The sequence below is a fragment of the Dipteris shenzhenensis genome, chromosome 13, assembly GCF_047967505.1.
Source record: "Dipteris shenzhenensis isolate YYH24624 ecotype China chromosome 13, Dip_SZ_1.0, whole genome shotgun sequence".
In the NCBI taxonomy this organism is placed as follows: domain Eukaryota; kingdom Viridiplantae; phylum Streptophyta; class Polypodiopsida; order Gleicheniales; family Dipteridaceae; genus Dipteris; species Dipteris shenzhenensis.
The window spans coordinates 55,927,286-55,952,431 of record NC_141608.1 but is presented as its reverse complement, the minus strand read 5'-3'; the positions used below and the strand labels follow the sequence as shown (position 1 = coordinate 55,952,431).

At 44.9% G+C, this 25,146-nt stretch overlaps 1 protein-coding gene across 4 annotated transcripts in view; it reads left to right on the top strand.

Moving 5' to 3' along the window:
- Window positions 1–9,069: 9,069 nt before the first annotated feature.
- LOC147895618 (uncharacterized) overlaps window positions 9,070–25,146 on the top strand; it is a 98,359-nt gene continuing 82,282 nt past the window's right edge. For all 4 annotated transcript variants that reach the window (XR_015542011.1, XR_015542012.1, XR_015542013.1 and 1 more), the window contains exons 1-2: window positions 9,070–9,388; window positions 11,060–11,283. Coding sequence is in view for 1 of the 4 variants with exons in the window: in XM_087383924.1 (XP_087240050.1) it covers window positions 9,187–9,388; window positions 11,060–11,283 (426 nt within the window). In the remaining 3 variants the exon portion in view is untranslated. The remainder of the gene's footprint in view (window positions 9,389–11,059; window positions 11,284–25,146) is intronic.

Here is a 25,146-nt window from a genome sequence, read left to right as displayed (position 1 = left end):
AACGTCATTATTAAAGCCGCTAAAAGCGTCGGAAAAGAACTGTCGCTATAAAGCGTCGCTATATAGTGACACTGTTAAACGTCGCTATATAGCAACACTAATAATCGTCACTATATAGCGACACTGGTAAACATCGTTATATAGCGACGATTAACAAAACTAAAAAAAAGGATTAATGGGGCTAAACAGGGCTTGCTATGGCCCTGTTTAGCCCCACTAATCCTTTTTTTTTTGTAATTACCAAAAAAAAAAATTATAACAAAATTTCCCTTGTGAAAAGGGTGATACAAAATCGCTCAAATGAAATGATCGAGCAACAAAAGCATATACGAGTCGAATATATACAACATTGTTAGTTACAAAATTACCCTTTCGAAAGGGTGATACAAAATTGCTCAAACGAGTGGATATACAAAATGACATACATGGCGAAGAAAATACAAACTGCTACTACTACTACTACTATTGCTCATCCGAATCGTCCTCATCCTCATCCTCGTCTTGTTGGCCTGATCCTTGGTCCTTATGAGCTATGCCTTCTTTCGAATCCTCATCACGTGCATCTGATCCCTGGCCCTGGTGGTCGCTCGCCTCCGATGATGGGATGCTTGAGCTTTGACCCTAAGAGTGAACCATATAAATTGAAAATAGATCGAAACTTAAAGAATAAAACAATTTAAAAAGTGAGATTACAAGTAGGAGTAGACTTATATCGTGCGAGCAGCCACCTCAACCCAATCGACCGTTGCTCCCATTGCCTCTTGCTCAATAAACCATGGCTTTGTTCTTGTGCGAAATGCGCATCGCGTCTCTGCATCTGTAGGAAGACAACCCATCGCAGTTTGCTATGGATTCAATTTACGAGAGTTAGAGTTAGCTAAAGTGCATTAATATGTAGTAAAACAAATAGAACAATACATTAAATGAGAAGAAGTAGACTTACCACGGTTGCCTCTCGAACGCCAACCATCCGCCTGCACCAAAGTGCAAAGTACCTACAATGTCCAGCCGTCTCTTCGCAGCCCTCCTCTGACCCTCGAACATTTCGGGATGGTCCCTATTCTGCTTCTTGAAGAACTTCCAATCAACTTTGTCTACCCAGCTGGGTTTAGCCAACCCCTTTGTGATGGAAGTATGCAAGGTTGATCTACGATGCTTCAAGACCAAACCCATGCACTCTCACATATAATCCTCATTAAACTCCCAATTTGGCGGGTTAGGGTATTTTTGTTTTCATTCATTGATGACCGCCTAGTTCTTTTGGTCATCTTGATACCACCAATCGGTAGCAATGCCGCTCTTGAAGTGATGACTCATCAACTGCCTCATGGTGGCCATCACTGCTTTGCCCTTTCTATCTTCTATTATCTCTCCGGCAGCTGTGATTTGATAGGAGAGATCCCCTGATGAGTAAGGAGGACTGATGGTAGCAGATTCAGAAGGAGTGGAAGCTATGCGAGCGCTTCCAAAGCGAGGAGTAGTAGTGGGAGTAGGAGAGGGCAAGGGACCTGACTGATACTGTGTCTCCGGACCAAGTGGAGACCTATAGGAATATGAGTGTGCTGACTCGTCTACATCTCCCAAGTCAGCACAACATAAGCTGCCCTTCCTACTCTTCCTTCCCTTACGAGAGACACGCGCAGGTGATGACCCATCGGTCGAAGGGGCACGAGGGGACGGCTGGGTAGCACGTCCAGCCATCGGTGTAGAGAAGGGAATTGCTGAGGTCCTTTGAGATAGCAGAGAGAAAAATCTCGCTGCCTCCTCATCGCTCATCTGCGCTACAAACTCGTCGGGACTCCCGACAAAGCCATGCGTGGCTAGCACAGGAGTTCCCCGAGGGGTAGTCGCAGTGCTACATCTGAGAGGAGTCAGACCAGGGGTAGTCCCAATGCTAGGTCTAAGAGGAGTCGGACCAGGGGTAGTCCTTGGGGTAGTCGCCTGAGAGGAATCAAAGTCCTCTGGAGCATATAGATCGTGAGCTCTCCTCCTATGAGGCTGTCCATACTCGTCGAATGTGCGACGTGATCCCATGTCTAACATAGACACAAACACGAAAACAAAAAACAAAAAACAAACATAAGCATAGGCATAGGCATAGGCATAGGCAAAGGAAAAGAGGAAGAAGAGGGAAAGGAAAAGAGGAGATATATGCATGATAAGCATAAGCATAAGAGACGGAGACATATGCTCATGCTTATGCTTATGCATGAGCATAAGAGAAAAGGGAAAGGAAAGAGATATTGGAAAAGGGGAAAAAGGGAAAGAAAGAGAGAAGAAGAGGGAAAGGAAAGAGGGAAAAAGAGACATATGCTCATGCTTATGCATGAGCACATGTCTACTTCTCTTATGCTCATGCATAAGCATAAGCATGAGCATATGCTCATGCTTATGCTTATGCATGAGCATAAGAGAAGGGGGAAAGAGAGAAGAAGAGGGAAAGGAAAGAGGGAAAAAGAGGGAAAGAAAGAGAGAAGAAGAGGGAAAGTAAAGAGGGAAAAAGAGACATATGCTCATGCTTATGCATGAGCATATGTCTACTTCTCTTATACTCATGCATAAGCATAAGCATGAGCATATGCTCATGCTTATGCTTATGCATGAGCATAAGAGAAGGGGGAAAGAGAGAAGAAGAGGGAAAGGAAAGAGGGAAAAAGAGGGAAAGAAAGAGAGAGAGGAAGAGGGAAAGAGAGAAGAAGAGGGATAGGAAAGAGGGAAAAAGAGGGAAAGAAAGAGAGAGAGGAAGAGGGAAAGAGAGAAGAAGAGGGACAGGAAAGAGGGAAAAAGAGGAAAAGAGAGAAGAAGAGGGAAAGAAAAGAGATTGAAAAATGAGAAAGAGGGAAAGGAAGAGAGAAGAAGAGGGAAAGGAAAGAGGGAAAAAGAGACGTCTACTTCTCTTATGTTCATGCATAAGCATAAGCATGAGCATATGCTCATGCTTATGCTTATGCATGAGCATAAGAGAAGGGGGAAAGAGAGAAGAAGAGGGAAAGGAAAGAGGGAAAGAAAGAAGAGGAAAAGGAAAGAGGGAAAAAGAGGAAAAGAGAGAAGAAGAGGGAAAGGAAAGAGAGATTGAAAAATGAGAAAGAGGGAAAGAAAGAGAGAAGAACAAGGAAAGGAAAGGGAAAAAGAGACATATGCTCATGCTTATTATGGCTACTTCTCTTAGGCTCATGCATAAGCATAAGATAAGGGGGAAAGAGAGAAGAAGAGGGAAAGGAAAGAGGGAAAAAGAGGGAAAGAAAGAGAGAAGAAGATGGAAAGGAAAGAGGAAAAGAGAGAAGAAGAGGGAAAGGAAAGAGGGAAAAAGAGGAAAAGAGAGAAGAAGAGGGAAAGGAAAGAGAGATTGAAAAATGAGAAAGAGGAAAAGAAAGAGAGAAGAAGAGGGAAAGTAAAGAGAGAAAAAGAGACATATGCTCATGCTTATGCATGAGGATATGTCTACTTCTCTTATGCTCATGCATAAGCATAAGCATGAGCTTATGCTTATGCATGAGCATAAGAGAAGGGGAAAAGAGAGAAGAAGAGGGAAAGGAAAGAGGGAAAAAGAGGGAAAGAAAGAGAGAAGAAGAGGGAAAGGAAAGAGGAAAAGAGAGAAGAAGAGGGAAAGGAAAGAGGGAAAAAGAGGAAAAGAGAGAAGAAGAGAGAAAGGAAAGAGAGATTGAAAAATGAGAAAGAGGGAAAGAAAGAGAGAAGAAGAGGGAAAGGAAAGAGGGAAAAAGAGACATATGCTCATGCTTATGCATGAGCATATGTCTACTTCTCTTATGCTCATGCATAAGCATAGGCATGAGCATATGCACATGCCTATGCTTATGCGTGAGCATAAGAGAAGGGGGAAAGAGAGAAGAAGAGGGAAAGGAAAGAGGGAAAAAGAGGGAAAGAAAGAGAGAAGAAGAGGGAAAGAGGGAAAAAGAGACATATGCTCATGCTTATGCATGAGCATATGTTCCCTCTTTCCTTTCCCTCTTCTTCTCTCTTTCTTTCCCTCTTTCTCATTTTTCAATCTCTCTTTCCTTTCTCTCTTGTTCTCTCTTTTCCTCTTTTTCCCTGTTTCCTTTCCCTCTTCTTCTCTCTTTCCCTCTTCTTCTCTTATTCTTTCCCTCTTTTTCCCTCTTTCCTTTACCTCTTCTTCTCTGTTTCCCCCTTCTCTTATGCTCATGCATAAGCATAAGCATGAGCATATGCTCATGCTTATGCTTATGCATGAGCATAAGAGCCTTCTTTAGTTTACAGACTTTACCTTCTGAACCGGGGATCACAAAACCTGGTGGTTGTTCCACATATACTTCCTCCTTGAGATCTCCATTCAAAAAGGTGGATTTTACATCCATCTAAAACACGAGCAAACTTCCCTGGGCTGCTAAAGCCAAAACATGACTTTGCATCCGATTCCCTCATAGTACTAGAGTTAGATGCAGCTGAGCTCGGGATAGTGAGACACTCAGCAGATGCTCCGCACGTGATAAGGTATGGGCGGCACCTACTTGCCATGGGAGCAGTATATGATCTGATCATATACAACAGCCTTCAAAGATGGCCATCATCCAGTGGACTCACCTTCATTTTTTCAAATGCCTTACTTTTTTCTGATGTAGGAGGATTGGGCACTTCTTCCTCATTGATCCTCTCCAAGGAAGATATCTGAGATGCAGGCACTACTCCAAAGGTGACCTCTGGACCTTCAGACACTATAGTCTCCTTCAATCTCTGCTGAGATTGCAAGGAATAGCGTGATCCAAGTCCATTGTTGGACTCCATCTGCAACATTTTAGGAAAGAACCATTCCATCTAAGTGAGTCTACTTGCACAAGATAATTTTGCTTCCTTTCCATTTTTCATACTTTTTTCACATCTCTAGAAATCTATAAGTCATTCAAGCTATCTAACCAAACTGATACCATTTAAACCCAAATCCATGTGACCATTTAGAGAAATCATTCCATCCCAACCAAATTGTACTAGTTTTTGCTCAAAATTGTTTCAGAATTCAAAATTGCTGCATCAAACTCCTCAAAGACTTCCAGACATTTGATATTTTCTTCAAAATAGGATGTCTAGGGTGAATAATTAAAGCCATGCTAAATATTGTTGTAGGGGTTGTTGCTATATATTTTGCATAGATCTCATTATTTGGGGATCGATCATTTTGGATCCTAAATTCCATGGGTACACATTCCCATTTCAATTGAAATATGTCAAGAGGGCTAAGTTTGCCTGGGATCTTTATATGTTTAGTCTTACCTTCTAACACCACAAACATTAAGCTCATGATCTTTAACACACCAGTCATGCTGAATGGATGCAGGATGCAAGGAAAATGGAAAAACCAGGATTTGTGGAGACTGGTGATGATACTGCACATCCTATTGTGCAGATTGGCAAAATTCCTTTGTCTATGCAGGATGGGAAAAAGAAATACTTGTCTGATGTATTTCATGTCCCGAACATCACCAAGAACCTGGTTTCTGTTGGTCAAATGGTTGAGCAGGGCTTGCAGGTCAGATTTAATCCTCATGGATGCTTTGTTGAGGATATGAAAAATAATGGTCGCTTGATAGCAAAAGGAAAGAAGAAGGGCAGGATGTTTACGTTGGATGCAGACATGCTTGAATTGAGTGCAGCAACCCATGTCTTCTTTTTTTCAATGCAACATATTCTTTTTGCACACGCACCATGGTTTGCAGAAAAGTATGGATCTTTGAACGTGTGGAGTGCACAAGATATGGAAAAGTCATATTACACCGCGAGATGTGCATATTTTGGAAGTACATGTCACGGTGGTGGTGTGGTTCGAAGCAATGCACTGCATGAAATGTTTGAATGGTTTTACCATGTAATCATTGGTTCCTCACTTGAGAGGGAGAAAGCCTTACAGAAGAGCAACTAGGTCGAGCCATTAATGATGCAAATCAAAACAAGAAGCGGATTTTCTAAAAAGCTTCACGTGCTTCAGAGAGAATTAAACAATGGGTAGCAACAACAGTTCACTCTGGAAAAAGATGGACTCAAGCTCCTAGTTGACACTTGTTTTTTTGCAATTGCAATCATAAATATGTACCCATTTTTTGAAGATAAATTTATTTTAATTTTGCAAGAAATCCTTGTGATGATATTGCAATGTTTCTACATTTGGGAATGATATGAACTTGTTTTTATTTTTACACTTGTGCTTTTTTAATTTGTTGGATTTTAATGAAAAGGTAGACCTTTAGGTAAAAAGCCTTATATATAGGGGCCATTTTAAACCTCAAACCTAAGGACTTAACCTTTAACACCTATATAAGACAAACACCTCACACATCAGTGTCACAATCGTGGATGGCAAGAACTAAACAAACAGGTCGACCAATTCATAGCACTATTATCGAGGTTGCTTACGCACGCTCTCTAGCCATTCGTACCCTTCTAGAGCAATGAAGGCAAGCCCAACAAATAGAAGAGCAAGCAATGGTAGCAAGGAGGTAGGCTGCTAAGTTTGCACAGGCACAGGGGGCCTCACAAAATAGACCTGAGAGTATTCATGCACATGAGAGTTAGAGTAAGAAGAGAAAGAAGCATACCGAAGAGTGCCGCAAGGTGAGGAAAGAAGCAGGCCTATCTCCAAGGCCATGGGGTGCCAATCCCCACGATCTTCCCTGTGCTAGGCCCACCACAGGTGGAAAATGATTACCTCTTGAAGGCACGAGGGCCTCCACAGAATAGGCTAGACTGCGGAAGCAACATGCATGAAAGAGTGTCAAACGATGTGGAGGTGGCAGCGGTGACAGTGGGAGTGGGGAAGGGGACAATCCACCCTAGAGAAGGAGGCAACATATGAAGCCTAAGCGGAGAGCACTTTTGGAAATCAGGAAGTCCTAGAAGTCCATGGATTTGCTGATTCTCAAGGCTCCTTTCACCTGACTAGTAAAAGAAATTTTGTACTCCTACAAAGATGATGCAAGAATGTCAAGTCAAGCGCTCACATGCTTGCAAGAAGGTGCAGAGCAAGCATTGGTATCCCTTTTTGAAGACGCCCAATTGTGTGCAATCCATGCAAAGCGCGTCACTATTTTAAATAGAGATATTCAACTTGCAAAGAAAATACGCATGGATCCGTCATTCACAAAATGAAACTTGACATTTTATGCAGTTTCATGTAAATATCATGACAAATGTGTCCAAATATGTACATGTTATATGAATCAATGGAATTTTTGCTATACATTCTTGTAATGATTAGATTAAATATGCAAAATTTTGAATAAATTTGCAATGATTTGATTTTTTTTGATGTTCAGAAGACTTGAAGGTGCATGCAAATTCAAAGGCAAAGTTTATGGAGCCCACAAAGGCAGATAGGGTGTTTGCTTGGATGCATGAGATCATTGAAGGGAGCCTTCACAACCACTAAGAAAAGGGGTATTGAGCAACTATACGGGTTGAAGTCCCACGATTGGCACAAGATGCTCCAAGTAAGTGTTTTCCAATTCTTGTACGTTGAAATTAAATTTTGTAATGCCATCAACCATATATACATGTGCTCTTATGTGTGCACGAATATCCTAATCACATCCAAGAAAAGGAGGAGCTAGTGAAAGGCAAAGCTCTTGTGCAAGAATGTCAAGACATGCAAGTGGAAAGCAGGGCACAAGTTGACATAAAATTGCCACAACATCAAAAGTACCCAATGCAAAGACAACCTATCAAAGTACCTTCCATTATTATAGAAAGGAATGAGGATATGTTGTCCAATGAAAGTCCTTTATTGATAGATCGTATACTTGAAGAAGATCCGATCATGGAAAGATTGAGAAATGAGGGTCTAAACAACCTTCATGATGATATAAAAAGACAATCTGATGGCATAACAATGCCAGATGGACCAAGAGATGTTGCAGGACTTGTAGCATTCTTGTCCATGGAAATCAAAATGCCGATTACTTCATTGCTTAAGGGAAACCCGACTTTGTGGCGTGACTTATTAGATTAGATGAATGGACATCTTAATTCAATGACAGAGATTCTCGATGAAGAGCTAAGTAAGGAAGGACCAAACTTAGAGGATGACACTCCAATGGTGCCTATCAATAAGTTAGACCAAAATACAACCTACCTAAGACCTTGAAGGAGACTGAGCTCTTTGAAAGGGGTATTTTTGAAACACCTAGGGATTCCCTCTATGTAAAAGCAATGTACGCCTTGAAGTGTATAGGATTTCATGGTTTTCCACGATAAGGTTTACAAAAAACAATGCTCTACCAACATGGAGGTAACGATTGCCTTTGCCAAGGCATATGCAAAGCAATTAAACCTAGTGTTATTGAGCAAGTCAAATCCATCGTGTTTGCACGGGTAGTATTTGCAAAGAAATATATGGAAGAGTTTGAGAAGAGTGGCTATTTTAATAGCCACTTCAGGAAGTGCAAGCTTGACAATGAAGGAACGAGTATGTTGCATAAGACACATGTCAAGAGGGAGACCATAGAGGATGAATCTCGACTATTTGATGACATTCTTGCCACATGGGGGCTGGCTTGAAGAAACCCCCATTTCTGCCAAACAATCTAGAAGGCATACAACATACATCAACTTTGAGCTTCGTATCAAGTAGGTTGTCGAGCTCCTAAACATGGGATCGAAGAAAGGAGCATGGTCCATCACCCAAAAATTCATGTCCATTACTGCCTCTTTTCCTTCACGAATCAAGCTAGAATCGGAATCCAACACAATTTGGCAATGATATCAACGTGCGGGTGTCTAGCAAAAATTAGTGATGAGAGCCCTGAAAAATGACAAAAATTATTTTTGTTTCTTAAAACCACTATGGCCATGCATAATGCCATGTGTGGCATCTAGAATGACAACAATCAGAGAAGTTATTTTCATTTCTTTAACACTAAGGTGGCTAAAGCACTATGGCCATGCTTTTAACAAACGTCCATAAATATTATATAAATTTCAAGGGAAGGAAAAGAGCAAGTGAAAGTGAATAAAGATGGGCCAAAGCTTAAATATGTATGGGGACTTAAATCTCACATAAAAAGAAAATACTTCACTACACCTTAAATGTAAGGCATGTTTCACAAATGTTCAGACTTCACACCATCCGACGACCAAGGCTAAAAAAACGAGGTGGATGTTAACTCACGCCCAGGCAACCATTTTTGCAGGCGAGTAGGAAGCGCGCGCGCGCGAGAGAGAGAGATGGTTGTCTTGAGATCACTGAGGATGACCGGCACTGATAACGCATTCCTTCCTTACAAGACCCGGCCACCCACTCAGCATGGGAGCCTCTGGTCCTTCTACTTCATGTGCGTGATGAGCTTGGAGCAGCAGCACGAGGAAGAAAAGAAAGAAGACCAGTGGCCTCCGTTTATGGCCCTTATCGATACCTTTAACTTTTCTGGTAAGTTTTCGTAACATGGATTGTGCTTGAAAAAGAACAGACGAGCGACGAGACCGTCCATAAACATCATACGCATGCCAAAATTAGATCATATTGAACATCGCTTCATGAATCCTGGTCCGGAAACGTGCGGAATAAGCATAGGAGTGAATCCTGCCTATGCAAGTCAAAGCCAAAGGTCACGCATGATTACTCTTAATTCTCGGAGGCATAGATCACAGAGTAGTTTTTTCACACACAACATGCACATAACTGACGTTACATACGGCAGATCTCATAAGACCCTGTATATGCGAATTAGTTTGGATTATAAAAAAAACGAGCTGCACCTATTGCCACTTACAGGGCATGCCAACCATGAACTTTGATCTGTAGATCTTGGCCTGCAGGAGGCAAGAACCAGGACAACCGAGGACCAGGAGCAAGGAGCTGAAATCAGGACCAACTGGGCCTGGAACAGGTCGCCTGGGCAGCACGGGAGGCTGAACCTGGAAGCAGGAAGATTGGAGCGTTGAGAACTTAGGGCCTTCGCATTTTAGTCCCTTGTCTTCGCATTTCTTGTAGGGCCTTATCTACAGATGACTTCTGAGCCATACGTATAATATTGGTGGATTCTAGACTTTCGACCTTATCAATGAGAACCATAATGATTCTGTTAAGATTTGCAATGACTTCCGACTCTTTGCTTTGTGGTGCACTTGTCAAGTAGGTATTCACTGCATTATCCAGTGCTTGTTTCCCCCATACATCCTCTAAAGATCCTCGTGTAGGCATTATGCTTCAGCAATTTGCCAAGTATCCAATGCATTCATACTGTTTGGCATCTGTCATTTCCTCATCTAAGCTCATAGCAATTCCTGCATAGCATACATTGGTAAACAGTACTTGCTGCACCCAGTCAGCAATAGGCTATCTGGGGCAGCCTAAAAGGGGGAGGCCCGTCAAAACAAAGGGGAAGGAGCCTGCACAGAACTAAGAGAAAAGGGGAACAGTTTTGCTGTATGAAGTCTCTGAGAAGCCTCCTGTGTCAGACCGTAAAGTCCCATTGCAATTCCAGACAGCCATTTTCAATCTCGCAGTGCATCTAAACCAGGAGGCTGACACCGTCATAAACCCCCATCTGCTGACTCTTCTCGAGCTTTGCCCTCATCTGCTAGATCTTCCTGATCTTTGCCTCCCTTGTTGCTTGTCTTAACTCGGATTATGATTTTCCCATTTCTGTATACAGCCCATTTCCCTGCATTTCTAGCCTCCATGACTTCGGCCATGCCTTCCTTTTTATGCTCCTGTTGCATTAAAGTGAGATCATCATCTAGGTATATTTTTGTTCCTTTTAGACTGCCTCTCATACTCATAAGAGTGACTCTATTTGCTGCTGTTCTGAATTTAATGACAAGGGGTCTTTGGGACAGCTTCATTTTGCCAGTCCTCCAAGCTGAGTCACAGTTCTCTCAATGATTGGAGTATGTCATCTCAATAAATCTGCCATCAAATGCTGTAAGACATCCCCATGTGAGACAGAGTTTTCTATATTTTTTTCTACGCCACATGTAAGTATTTGTGTTCTTTGGCATATATATATATATATATATAGAGAGAGAGAGAGAGAGAGAGAGAGAGAGAGAGAGAGAGAGAGGTTCCAATAGGTGATAAGTATTCTTAAATTTATAGGAGTCGGTGACAGTGCCAGGGAAGCGATTGAAACAGCTTGCAAGCAGTTGTGGTCTTGTATCATCTTGGAGTTCCAGAGGGGCAGGAGGTGTATCGGGCCGAGATGTGGAGCTAGTGAGATTGAGATGGTCAGGATGCTGGACAAGATACGGGCTGAATATTCATCCTTCAAGCCAATGGACATTCATTTGTATCATGTCTTTGCAGAGTTTGACCGTGCACATGTAAATTTTCTTATATATATATATATGTATGCATAAGGATCTTTCTTACTTTTCCCTGATCGACACAGGCCACCTGAAAAGAAGATCCCCAGAGCAAGCAAAAGAGAAAGAAATAACTCTAAATGCAAGCAAAGCTGTAACTGAACTGAGATCTTATCAAGGCCAATATTCAAGCAAATGGGTGGTCGAATGCCTCCACAAGGTGCAATGAAGAGTTCAAGGGAAAGGGGAGGAAAGCCAAGGATGGCTGAGGGAGAGGGGAACATAGAGAATAAAGAAGAGGGAGAAGAGGAAAGGTATAGAGAAAGGGGTAGGAGATAGAGGTAGAGAGAGAACTGAAAAGGCGTAGAGGGAGAACTTTGTATCAATATATACTCTCAGACACACAAGCGCACAAGAGCATACATTCATACAAAGGTCTGCATACTGAATTTATGTCAAATCTCTGAAGGTTCTGGGCAGACTCGGCCACAATCGAACACTCCGACTCAGCTCAAACAAAGAAACATGGAACTCAGCAAAGTCAAAGAAGCCAGAAAAGCAGGAAAATGGGCTGCCTACCAGACTGTAGAAGCAATAAAAAGGGATTTTATATCCAAGCCTAAACACTCTCCATCTTAAACTGATGTAATGAAGGCCACCCTACAATAGGATCTAGAATGTAGATGGTGTTTTGCTATGTGATAAATAATCTCCAATTGAGTTGCCATGGGCACTCCTTGATTTTTTGGTTGTGCTTTTTGCCTCCTAGTCCCACAACGGCTTTTGAAGTCATTAATCAGAGATTGTAAAGCTCGGCCTCACTGATATACGAAAGGCCACTTACTGATGAGCATAGATCATAGATTTTTTTTTTTAGTAAGCTGGAGAGGAGATGCAATGGGCACCCCTATCACCTGAAAGTAGTTTAGTTTAGTGATGCTGTTTTTGTGCCATGGGCAGCCTGAAGTGGATTGTAACTAGACTTTCTTATGTTTCTTGGTCTCATAGGTCATTTTGGCCTTTTGTAGATGTTACTAAATCATTTCCTCTCTCTCTCTCTCTCTCTCTCTCTCTCTGTATATATATCTATATATATATATATATATATATATATATATATAAGAAAATTTACATGTGCAGGGTCAAACTCTGCAAAGACATGATACAAATGAATGTCCATTGGCTTGAAGGATGAATATTCAGCCCGTATCTTGTCCAGCATCCTGACCATCTCAATCTCACTAGCTCCACATCTCGGCCCGATACACCTCCTGCCCCTCTGGAACTCCAAGATGATACAAGACCACAACTGCTTGCAAGCTGTTTCAATCGCTTCCCTGGCACTGTCACCGACTCCTAGAAATTTAAGAATACATATAGAGAGAGAGAGAGAGAGAGAGGTTCCAATAGGTGATAAGTATTCTTAAATTTCTAGGAGTCGGTGACAGTGCCAGGGAAGCGATTGAAACACAAATACTTACATGTGGCGTAGAAAAAAATATAGAAAACTCTGTCTCACATGGGGGATGTCTTACAGCATTTGATGGCAGATTTATTGAGATGACATACTCCAATCATTGAGAGAATTGTGACTCAGCTTGGAGGACTGGCAAAATGAAGCTGTCCCAAAGACCCCTTGTCATTAAATTCAGAACAGCAGCAAATAGAGTCACTCTTATGAGTATGAGAGGCAGTCTAAAAGGAACAAAAATATACCTAGATGATGATCTCACTTTAATGCAACAGGAGCATAAAAAGGAAGGCATGGCCGAAGTCATGTAGGCCAGAAATGCAGGGAAATGGGCTGTATACAGAAATGGGAAAATCATAATCCGAGTTAAGACAAGCAACAAGGGAGGCAAAGATCAGGAAGATCTAGCAGATGAGGGCAAAGCTCGAGAAGAGTAAGCAGATGGGGGTTTATGACGGTGTCAGCCTCCTGGTTTAGATGCACTGCGAGATTGAAAATGGCTGTCTGGAATTGCAATGGGACTTTACCGTCTGACACAGGAGGCTACAGCAAAACTGTTCCCCTTTTCTCTTGGTTCTGTGCAGGCTCCTTCCCCTTTGTTTTGACACGCCTCCCCCTTTTCGGCTGCCCCAGATAGCCTATTGCTGACTGGGTGCAGCAAGTACTGTTTACCAATGTATGCTATGCAGGAATTGCTATGAGCTTAGATGAGGAAATGACAGATGCCAAACAGTATGAATGCATTGGATACTTGGCAAATTGCTGAAGCATAATGCCTACACGAGGATCTTTAGAGGATGTATGGGGGAAACAAGCACTGGATAATGCAGTGAATACCTACTTGACAAGTGCACCACAAAGCAAAGAGTCGGAAGTCATTGCAAATCTTAACAGAATCATTATGGTTCTCATTGATAAGGTCGAAAGTCTAGAATCCACCAATATTATACGTATGGCTCAGAAGTCATCTGTAGATAAGGCCCTACAAGAAATGCGAAGACAAGGGACTAAAATGCAGGAGGAATGGGAAAAAGAAAAGAGCAGAAGAGAGGCCTGGGAAAAAGAGCATGCTGAATGCATGGATGAGAGATCCACACTACAAAATAAGGTCAATGAATTGGGATCAGAATTGCAGAAGATTAAGGAGCCCGCAATAGGAGAAAACAATGAAGCCCTCAGTGTATTGAAAGATGAGAATGCATCCCTCGAAAAAAAAGAGATGATAGCCATGCAGGCTGCCCTGCAAGAGAAGCATACTGAGAGAGAGCAAGAGATACTCAAGTGGACAGCAGTAGTCAAAAAGGGGGCTCCGACCCCCAAAAAGGAAGTCATCTCGGACCTTGGAGGAGGAAAAAAGAAGGGCCAATAAAGCCTTGAATATATTGGTATGAGGCATGGGACCTGAAGATACTCCATTCATAGATGCACAAATCCTTTTCACCAAGACGGGTGTAAACCTTTGAGGTTCTTGAGATGTTCTGTAGGGAGAGAAACTTGACAGTTAACCTTGGGAAAACCAACGGTCATGATCTTCAACACTTCACAAGTAGTGCTACATCGTCATAGTTTTACCTACCGTGGAGAACCAGTGGAGGTTGTGTAGTCACACACTTACTTAGGAGCTGGTTTTTCAGGCTCGGTCTTCAGGATGATACATGCAACTAGAGCAAGGCTCACTGGGGGGCAAGGGGCCCTGGCACAACTTGAGAGACACGGTCACCAAGCACATGTTCAGTACCGTCTGACAAAAGAATGGCTTTTCGACACTCTGGTAAAGCCTACTACTGTGTATGTTGGCCCCTTTTGGGGATGTGACATTTATGCGACGGACTAGACTAGACTTGAGAGATTAAGGACATGGAGATCTTTTGAAAAGGACGTCTCGCAGCAACGGCCTTGAAGTGGATAGCAAACCAATTTCCAAGCTTACCATCATGGGTACCACCGCAGCCACCACTTCAGCTATCACCTCCACTCTCAATGTGCCAGTTTCTATAGGAGACGCCTTCAATCCAACACTCCATTTGCAACCCTCCCCACTGCAAATGAGTTATATGTCACCCCTACCCCTTACACAGCAGCCCTTCCCCACCCCTTCATCCTATACAGCTAGCATTAAACCTATGTTCTATCAGTCACTCCAGACTTACACCATGTCACAATTCTCACCCCCCACGATTTCAAAGGATACCATCAACTACATCTTGACGGAGATTCATCACTTACGGGATAGAGAGGTGGAGCATGCTCGCACTATTCAGAGTATGGGTCAGAGATTCTACACCTACGACAGGAGGTTGGCGCTCTCACAGTTACAATTACAGTCACAGCCACTCCACGTACCACACCTGAGGTAGAGGATCAAATCACCACCATTCAGACAGCTATTGAGGAGACCACAAGATGGGTGGACATTGCGAAACGTGCACTAAAGGCGGCCGTGTCAGCTACTATTGCCGAGCAACAGCAGAGAGCCAATAAGGCTCTCAATATCTGAGTACGGGGGATCCCTCGGACAAATTCATCCATACCCTTGGTAGATGCGACCGCTTTTGTGACCTCCACACTGGGGATTGTAGAGCATGGGATTGAGCATGCATGGCGCACGAGACGAGACCTCATGCACCCACAGCCCGTGATTATTAGATTTCGGGATACTCTGGCTTGACTTGCAACTCTCAGACAGTGTTCCTCTTTACGAGACCACCCCACTGTCTTTATGGATGAGGACCTCACACCTTACAAGTGGAGGAGCGGTGTGCTCTCCTACAACAGAGGGATACAGCCCGTCAGGAGGGAAAGTGGGCCGTGGTCCGAGATGGACGGTTACGGGTTGGCCCACGTTGTCCAGCTCCTATAGATACCATAGGAGAACATGCAAATCCCCCTCCCAAATAGGGAAACATGGTCTATGAGACTTAGCGCACAATATCCTTGGCATGCACTGTTCCTACAGAAACAGTGTCCATTGGTACCCTGTGGCAATCTCCATGACCTCCTCAGGGCCATCCCAAGGCTACCATCCTGGGCCTTGAGACTGCGAATTTGCTCCCCTGAAGATCTCTGACCATGTGTCTGAAAGAACTCACACCTCATCCTATCACCTTTCCTCGCCCAAAAGGATGTGGAAGCATGGAAGGAGAAATCTGATTGTCGTTGCATTGACTCCTCCAGCATGGAACGTGCACGGATCTCCTGAAGCCGGAGCTCCTCCGAACCTCGAGCTGCCTGCTGCATACGTTGAATGGAAGGGAGGTCTTTGCGGAGACCCCTCCCCCTGGCCCATTACTCTGGCTGGGCCTGCCTCCTGACAAATGCTGCTCGAATCTGCTGAAGCCTGTGTCACTTGCTCCGCCAAGTCACCACAAACATCCCACTCCCTATCCCACAGATCCACTATATGGCTATGAACCTCCACTCCAAAAGAGAAAGAATCCAGGATCCTGCAAGAACCGAGGCTATGGAATGAGCCGCCTCGTCTAGAGTCATGATCACACGACTATGATCTGACACTCTCGTCCCAGGCACCACCCCGGACTATCCACCTTTGCCAACTCTCCACTTGTTGACTTAGTAACGATCCAACTGCTCCAACAATCTACCCCCTTCCCGCCGCAAGCCCCAAGAGAAATCTACACTCCCTGGCCATATGCTAAAAGAAGGCTCCCTCCAATTGTCCCTCCCTCCTACTGCAAAGAGGAAGGACTCCCACGTAGTCTACTCCACGTGCGCAATGCCAGCTAACTCTGAACCCCTGCCTTGCTGATCCTCCAATGTCTAGAGATTGCTGAAGTCACCTCCAATAATCCATGAATCCACCTCAGGGGCCGAATCTACCAATGTCTGCCAGAAGGAAGTTCTCCGCCGAAGATCTGTAGGTGCGTAGATAATGAGGATCCCAATCCTGGAACCCTTTGTCTCTATGCCGACCCAAAGCACGCACCCAGGAACCAAGGTACCATGTCGACATCGTCGATGGAATCCCTGCAAACAAACGAAGACGCTTTTGTGAAGGTTTAGAGGGGAGGGTCTGACTCATCCAAATCGTTCCCTAAAACCTTCAGCAGTGGAGTAAGCCCCTTTGTGCCATGAGTGTACGCCTTCTCAAGCCAACTCGAGATCTCACCCAAGGATATGCCATTGAAGCCCCTGAGCTTCGCTCCCGTACAAGGCCAAAAATACTGTAGATATATTCAATGAAGCGAAGGCCTAACGATCACTGTAAGGCAAAACTACTTGGCGTTGCGGTGCCACCTCAAGCGAACATCACCTGCCTGAAACTGTTGCCTAAGTAACTCTCCAGCCATGGTGCCAATCCATCCCTGTACTTGCTCTTGAGTCTGCGCACAAACGGCCTCCCAAGCAAGGTCATCTGACCACTGTATCAATTATCTTTAGTCTCGTAGACCTTCACGGTCTCAGAAAGATTTTAATAAACTTTCTTTCTTCTTTCTTTCTCTTCCTCCTTGCCTCCTTCCTTCTTCCTCCATTGCTGCTCACTTCTGTCCTGCACCCTCGCGCCATAGCTGCTTACTTCCGCCCTGGCCCACGTGCCATAGATGATCAGCTCCACCCTGATATACTTGCCTCCTGTTTTTTACCCCTGACCTGTTGCCTCATCCACAACCTGTTGCCTCCTGCTGCGACCTGCTGTTTATACCCGCACCATTTGGTCTACGCCTGCGCCTGCTGCTTGACACACTGCCCCAAACCTGCTGCATCAACTCCAGGTCACGCATCAGCATCACGCCCACTCACTTGCTCTCATGAGCATCTGCCCACAGCCCTGATTCCTGGGCCTGTTTGCGCTCCTGCAACTGCCCACGTTTCTGGCCTGGAGGTGCCTGCGCTGCCTTGACTGGAAATACCCGCAACTGTGCTACCTAGCAAGGGTAGCAAGGCTAGCAAGCAAAGCCTATACCTTGGGCCTTGCCATTGCCAAGCTCGCTTCAGAACTACCAGCCTCAGTTCGACAAACATCAACCCCCCGCTATAAACAATCACTCCTGCGCGCGTATGTTCCTGCCTGCTACATCTGCCCATTTGGCTGGCCCGTGGCTTTGCTGGTCGACACCAAGTGGCCTGCCTGGAATCCTTTCAAAAATTACTCTCCATTGATGCTAACTTAGAGCTTGGAGGAATGCCCTCACACTTAGGGCTGAACTGAATCAGCTCAAGAATCTCCTTCTTCCTTCTTGCCTTGGGGTTTGATGCCACAGATAAGGAGACAGAGAAGGAGAAAGAGAAACCTAAACCATCACCCAAACAAGCAATCCTCGGAGATCTTTTGAAAAGGACGTCTCGCAGCAACGGCCTTGAAGTGGATAGCAAACCAATTTCCAAGCTTACTATCATGGGTACCACCACAGCCACCACTTCAGATATCACCTCCACTCTCAATGTGCCAGTTTCTATAGGAGACGCCTTCAATCCAACACTCCATTTGCAACCCTCCCCACTGCAAATGAGTTATATGTCACCCCTACCCCTTACACAGCAGCCCTTCCCCACCCCTTCATCCTATACAGCTAGCATTGGACCTATGTTCCATCAGTCACTCCAGACTTACACCATGTCACAATTCTCACCCCCCACGATTTCAAAGGATACCATCAAGTACATCTTGACGGAGATTCATCACTTACGGGATAGAGAGGTGGAGCATGCTCGCACTATTCAGAGTATGGGTCAGAGATTCTACACCTACGACAGGAGGTTGTCGCTCTCACAGTTACAGTTACAGTTACAGTCACAGCCACTCCACGTAACACACCTGAGGTAGAGGATCAAATCATCACCATTCAGACAGCTATTGAGGAGACCACAAGATGGGTGGACATTGTGAAACGTGCACCAAAGGCGGCCGTGTCAGCTACTATTGCCGAGCAACAGCAGAGAGCCAATAAGGCTCTCAATATCTGAGTACGGGGGATCCCTCGGACAAATTCATCCATACCCTTGGTAGATGCGACCGCTTTTGTGACCTCCACAATGGGGATTGTAGAGCATGGGATTGAGCATGCATGGCGCACGAGACGAGACCTCATGCACCCACAGCTCGTGATTATTAGATTTCGGGATACTCTGACTTGACTTGCAACTCTCAGACAGTGTTCCTCTTTACGAGACCACCCCACTGTCTTTATGGATGAGGACCTCACACCTTACAAGTGGAGGAGCGGCGTGCTCTCCTACAACAGAGGGATACAGCCCGTCAGGAGGGAAAGTGGGCCGTGGTCCGAGATGGACGGTTACGGGTTGGCCCACGTTGTCCAGCTCCTATAGATACCATAGGAGAACATGCAAATCCCCCTCGCAAATAGGGAAACATGGTCTATGAGACTTAGCACACAATATCCTTGGCATGCACTGTTCCTACAGAAACAGTGTCCAATGGTACCCTGTGGCAATCTCCATGACCTCCTCAGGGCCATCCCAAGGCTACCATCCTGGGCCTTGAAACTGCGAATTTGCTCCCCTGAAGATCTCTGACCATGTGTCTGAAAGAACTCACACCTCATCCTATCACCTTTCCTCGCCCAAAAGGATGTGGAAGCATGGAAGGAGAAATCTGATTGTCGTTGCATTGACTCCTCCAGCATGGAACGTGCACGGATCTCCTGAAGCCGGAGCTCCTCCGAACCTCGAGCTGCCTGCTGCATACGTTGAATGGAAGGGAGGTCTTTGCGGAGACCCCTCCCCCTGGCCCATTACTCTGGCTGGGCCTGCCTCCTGACAAATGCTGCTCGAATCTGCTGAAGCCTGTGTCACCTGCTCCGCCAAGTCACCACAAACATCCCACTCCCTATCCCACAGATCCACTATATGGCTATGAACCTCCACTCCAAAAGAGAAAGAATCCAGGATCCTGCAAGAACCGAGGCTATGGAATGAGCCGCCTCGTCTAGAGTCATGATCACACGACTATGATCTGACACTCTCGTCCCAGGCACCACCCCGGACTATCCACCTTTGCCAACTCTCCACTTGTTGACTTAGTAACGATCCAACTGCTCCAACAATCTACCCCCTTCCCGCCGCAAGCCCCAAGAGAAATCTACACTCCCTGGCCATATGCTAAAAGAAGGCTCTCTCCAATTGTCCCTCCCTCCTACTGCAAAGAGGAAGGACTCCCACGTAGTCTACTCCACGTGCGCAATGCCAGCTAACTCTGAACCCCTGCCTTGCTGATCCTCCAATGTCTAGAGATTGCTGAAGTCACCTCCAATAATCCATGAATCCACCTCAGGGGCCGAATCTACCAATGTCTGCCAGAAGGAAGTCCTCCGCCGAAGATCTGTAGGTGCGTAGATAATGAGGATCCCAATCCTGGAACCCTTTGTCTCTATGCCGACCCAAAGCGCGCACCCAGGAACCAAGGTACCATGTCGACATCGTCGATGGAATCCCTGCAAACAAACGAAGACGCTTTTGTGAAGGTTTAGAGGGGAGGGTCTGACTCATCCAAATCGTTCCCTAAAACCTTCAGCAGTGGAGTAAGCCCCTTTGTGCCATGAGTGTACGCCTTCTCAAGCCAACTCGAGATCTCACCCAAGGATATGCCATTGAAGCCCCTGAGCTTCGCTCCCGTACAAGGCCAAAAATACTGTAGATATATTCAATGAAGTGAAGGCCTAACGATCACTGTAAGGCAAAACCACTTGGCGTTGCGGTGCCACCTCAAGCGAACATCACCTGCCTGAAACTGTTGCCTAAGTAACTCTCCAGCCATGGTGCCAATCCATCCCTGTACTTGCTCTTGAGTCTGCGCACAAACGGCCTCCCAAGCAAGGTCATCTGACCACTCCTTGGTCCCATCATTGAGAAGCGTGAAAGAGTAACTCGGTCCATCTGATGGGGCAAGAGCAGTGATCTTCCCATTTACCCCCTTGCAGAGAAAGAAAATATTGATGCCCAAACAAGCACATCTAGATAGTCCCAAGGGCCAGAGCGGTACAACTCCAATGGCAACTCTTGAGAACCGAGTGAGGAAGAAAAGGAAGTGGAGCGGCCTAACTAGGGGATGCGCGGAGTGGCCTAACTAGGGGATGCGCGGATCTAAGCTGTAGGCTAGGGACGAACCACCTGAGATACTATAACATAAACAGGCTATTCCTTTTCAAGATTACACACATAGAGATTCACAAAACTGCAGCACGTCTAAAATTTTGTTTCTTTTCTCTGCACTTTTTCTTCATACACAACATATATTTGAAAGCTAGTCCACACCCCCACTAGGATCGAGGGCAACTGCTTTCCTGGATCCCCCCTTGCGGGTTTGGTATTATTGCAAGAAAGTTTTATTACAAGTAACTGCAGAAGCAGCCTGTCTTCCAAAATCCCAGAACGAAGAACTAGTCTAGAATCATTACAAGAGGTGAGACTTATCCCAGAACTAAGAACTAGTCTAGAATCGTTACAAGAGGTGAGACTTATCTCAAACATCTAAAAATAGTAACTGGTCATGTGCCTTCACATTAGCCGCTAACTGCTAGGTACAAGCCACCTAGCTAGCTACCGCACACACACTCGAAGCTACTTGTGCGCGCTCGATCACATGAGCCTTGGTAAGCCGATGCGTGTGTCCCGCTCTTTAAAATCCTTTTTAATACATCCGGGTACCTGTAACAATTCTAATGGCACCACAACGAGCGCACATTAATCGTTAGCCTTGCATGCATCATTAAAAATAATAAACTTGACTAATCCTAGTCATAGTGGGCGTCCCCACACACATATATGTGCACATATTATTATTAATTACTTGGTTGACCCAAAGTCAACCCACTTTGATCGAGGTCAAACCTCTTTGACCGAGGTCAATCCCTTTGACCGAAGTCACACCGAGTTTCTGGATGATGTAATACCAATCCCTTGGGCCGGTTCCCATTAACTTTTCCGAATTTTTGGATTAAACCACTTGGGCTGGGCCCCATTCTTTATTCTTCTAGATTTCCTGAAATTTCAACCACTAGGGTCCAGTGCCCCTTTTTATTTTCCTCTCCGGATTTCTGGAATCAAACCACTTGGGTCCGGGTTCCATTCCTTTTTCTTCTGGATTTCCTGGAATTTAAACCACTTGGGTCCAGTGCCCCACTTCTTGGGATCCTCCAAGTCATTTTTAACTTTGATCGGGTCACTAGCACATTAAATGTGCTTCTTGGAAATCCTCCCCTTTTATACTTAGAATCCTCTAAGTCTTTCGGAATCCTCCGAGTTCTCTGACTTTAATTAAATCATTAATTAAAAGTCAATATAACTTTGATCATTAAAAATATTCTTTGACGAAAGTCAAACTTGGTCAAAACACTTTATTAATCTTGGGATATCAATAAATGGTGACAGGTACCTCCTCTCCTGCTTGGGTGCTGACAACTCATGGGGTGGAGGGGGTACTTTGCACATCTTGTAGGGTTGCAATCACTGGCTCCTCTACAGGGGGGTTGGGTTGGGAGGGGGTGGGGGTGGGGGTGGTTGGGGAGGGGGCTAAGGGGAGCGGGGAGAGAAGCTCCTACTGCGTCTACTGCACTCCACCTCCTCATCAACCTCTAAAGGCTTGCTTTTCTATTTGTTCTTCTTTTACTTTTTTCCTACAACCTTCATCCATCCCTCGCCATCCGGTGGGGCACTCTTTTGGCGGGTTACGCCCTGTGCTGTCGACTTCGAATGGCTAGGAAGAGGGGGCTCTGTTCTAATGAAGCGAGGGTATGATCGCGCCTAGAGCCCAAATCCATGGCACCTCAAGCACTGATCGAGAAGTCCTATGACGAGAAGACTCTGAGAAATAGCCCTCGCAGCATTCACTATCTCTAGCTCCGAAGGCAAACTAGAGGGATCAAGCAGCGAACTCAACGGACACTTGCGGCAGCCACTACATCTGCGAAAGTATCCTACATGACCCACCCAAAGTGTGCCCCCCAATCCCTAACAATGGGGCGAAGCTCGGCCGCCAAGCCAGGAAAATGGAGGGTGATTTGTGGAAACAAGAATCGAAGTCATCGGCACTGAATCCCCTGTATCCAATGACACGCCCATACACCGAAGTACCTACGGAGTCTGTGGCGCCTCTCCTCAACATGATAACCTGTTGCTTTGTCAAAGTAACTTGATAGGCTTTGGAAGAGGAGGGGATCCTATCGGGCCACGGGCTCCCAGCTTGAAGCCACCATATCGAAGGGACAAACTAAAAGCTCACACAAATTGGGAAATTGGTGTCCATGTGTTCGGTATGCTGGCATTGTATAAGGGCGAATTGCTGCTCGAGATTGAGCACTCACTTGAATGTCTTTGAACTCAATCCAGGTGAAGGGAGGCTTTGCAATCATGTTAGATCCTTTAAAAATTCCATCCGCACCATTGACTATTCCCTCAGAGGTGACGAGATTTCCAGTGCAAATTTTGATTATCATACCTAGTTTCAATACTTCATAATGTTAACATGAGCTGCTATTGTGAGCTCGCTCCCGCTCCCCCTTCCATCTACCTCCCCTCTCTCTCGCAAATGGCTGCTCGACCAGCCCAACTTGGCAAAAACCTACCCAAGCACTACAACGATACAAAGCCTTAACACAAGGTCTTTTCCATGCCACCAGAAGACATTATTCAATGCAATAGTATGCTTGGCGCAACAATATTATGCCTGCAAGAACTCCACACTGCACCGACTTCAAGAGTTGACATTCCCAGATTTCACTGTGCAAACACAAACACCGGTTTCAACATAGCAACCTTCTACAAACCAACTCTACAACTGCTACACACAGAAAGTTCATACACACGAGGGTGTGAAGCGCAAATTTGATTATTCCATAAATCATTGGAAGAAGATAAAAGACAGAATAGTAAGGCACTAAATTTCCTCGTACGAGGTTTGGAAATGGAAGACACACCAATGTCAGATACTGAAACCCTTTTCACTAAAATGGGCGTCAACCTCACGTGTGAATCCGCATGGAGAGTGGGCAAAGTAGAGCTTCCCAACCGTCCACTAGTACTGAAATTACGGACAGCCACAGATAGATCTACTCTCCTCAGCATGCGGGCTGTACTGAAGGGCACAAAGATCTATCTCAATGATGACCTCACCCTACTACAACAGGAACATAAGCGGAAAGGCCTAAAGAAAGTGATGGCAGCTAGAGAAGCTGGAAAATGGGCCATTTATCGAGATGGTAGAGTTATCATTCGAGAAAAAATTGACAAGAGTGAATAATTGAGGAGAAAGAGAATGTTGAATTATGACGGTGTCAGAACACGGGGATAAATGCATGTAACAAATTCAGAATTGCTGTGTGGAATTGTAATGGCACTCTATGGTCTGATCCAGGTGGTTTCAATGAGACTTTTACTAACAGGGATATTATAACAACACAGTCAGCTTCATTTCATCAATTACAGACAGGAATCATCACAATCTGCAGCACGACCATTTTTTTTTCTTTACTGTTTCATTTCCTCTGTTTCCTGCTCAAGCATACATGTGAAAGGTACACCACACCCCGACTAGGATCCAGGGCAACTGCATCTCTGGATCCCCCCTTTCGGGTTTGTATTAATTGCAAGGAAGTTCAAGTACAAAGTTCCTGCTGTACCAATCTGTAGCAATCCACAAAAACTAGACTCCTTTCTTTACAAAAGTTGAGGCTTATCTAAAGACCTCCAAAAATAGTAACTGGCCATATGCCTAAGCATAGGCCTCTAAGGCTAGGTACAAGCCACCTAGCTAGCTTGACTCACACACTCTAGAATCCTCTTGCACGCGCTCGGTCACATGAGCCTTAGCAAGCTCGTGCGTGGGTCCCACTCATTAAAATCCCTTTTGTTCACCCGTGTACCTGTAACAATACTAATGGCACCATAACAAGCACACATTAATTGTTAGCCTTGCATGCATCTTTAAAAATAATAAACTTGACTAATCCTAGTCACAGTGGGCGTCCCTACACACATATATGTGCACATAATAATATATAATACTAGGTTGATCCAAAGTCAACCCACTTTGACCAAGGTCAATTCCTTTGACCAAAGTCACACCGAGTTTCTGGATGATTAAATATCAATCCCTTGGGCCAGTTCCCCATTAAAACTCTCCAAATTTTTGGATTAAACCACTTGGGCCGGGTCCCACTAATTTTTCTCTGGATTTCTTGGAATTTAAACCACTTGGGTCCAGTGCCCCTTTTTAACATTTTCTCTCCGGATTTCTGGAATCAAACCACTTGGGTCCGGGTCGCATTCCTTATTCTCTGGATTTCCTGGAATTTAAACCACTTGGGTCCAGTGCCCCACATCTTGGAATCCTCCAAGTTATTTTTGACTTTGACCAGGTCACTAGCACATTAAAGAGTGCTTCTTGGGAATCCTCCCCTTTTATACTTAGAATCCTCTAAGTCTTTCCGTATCCTCCG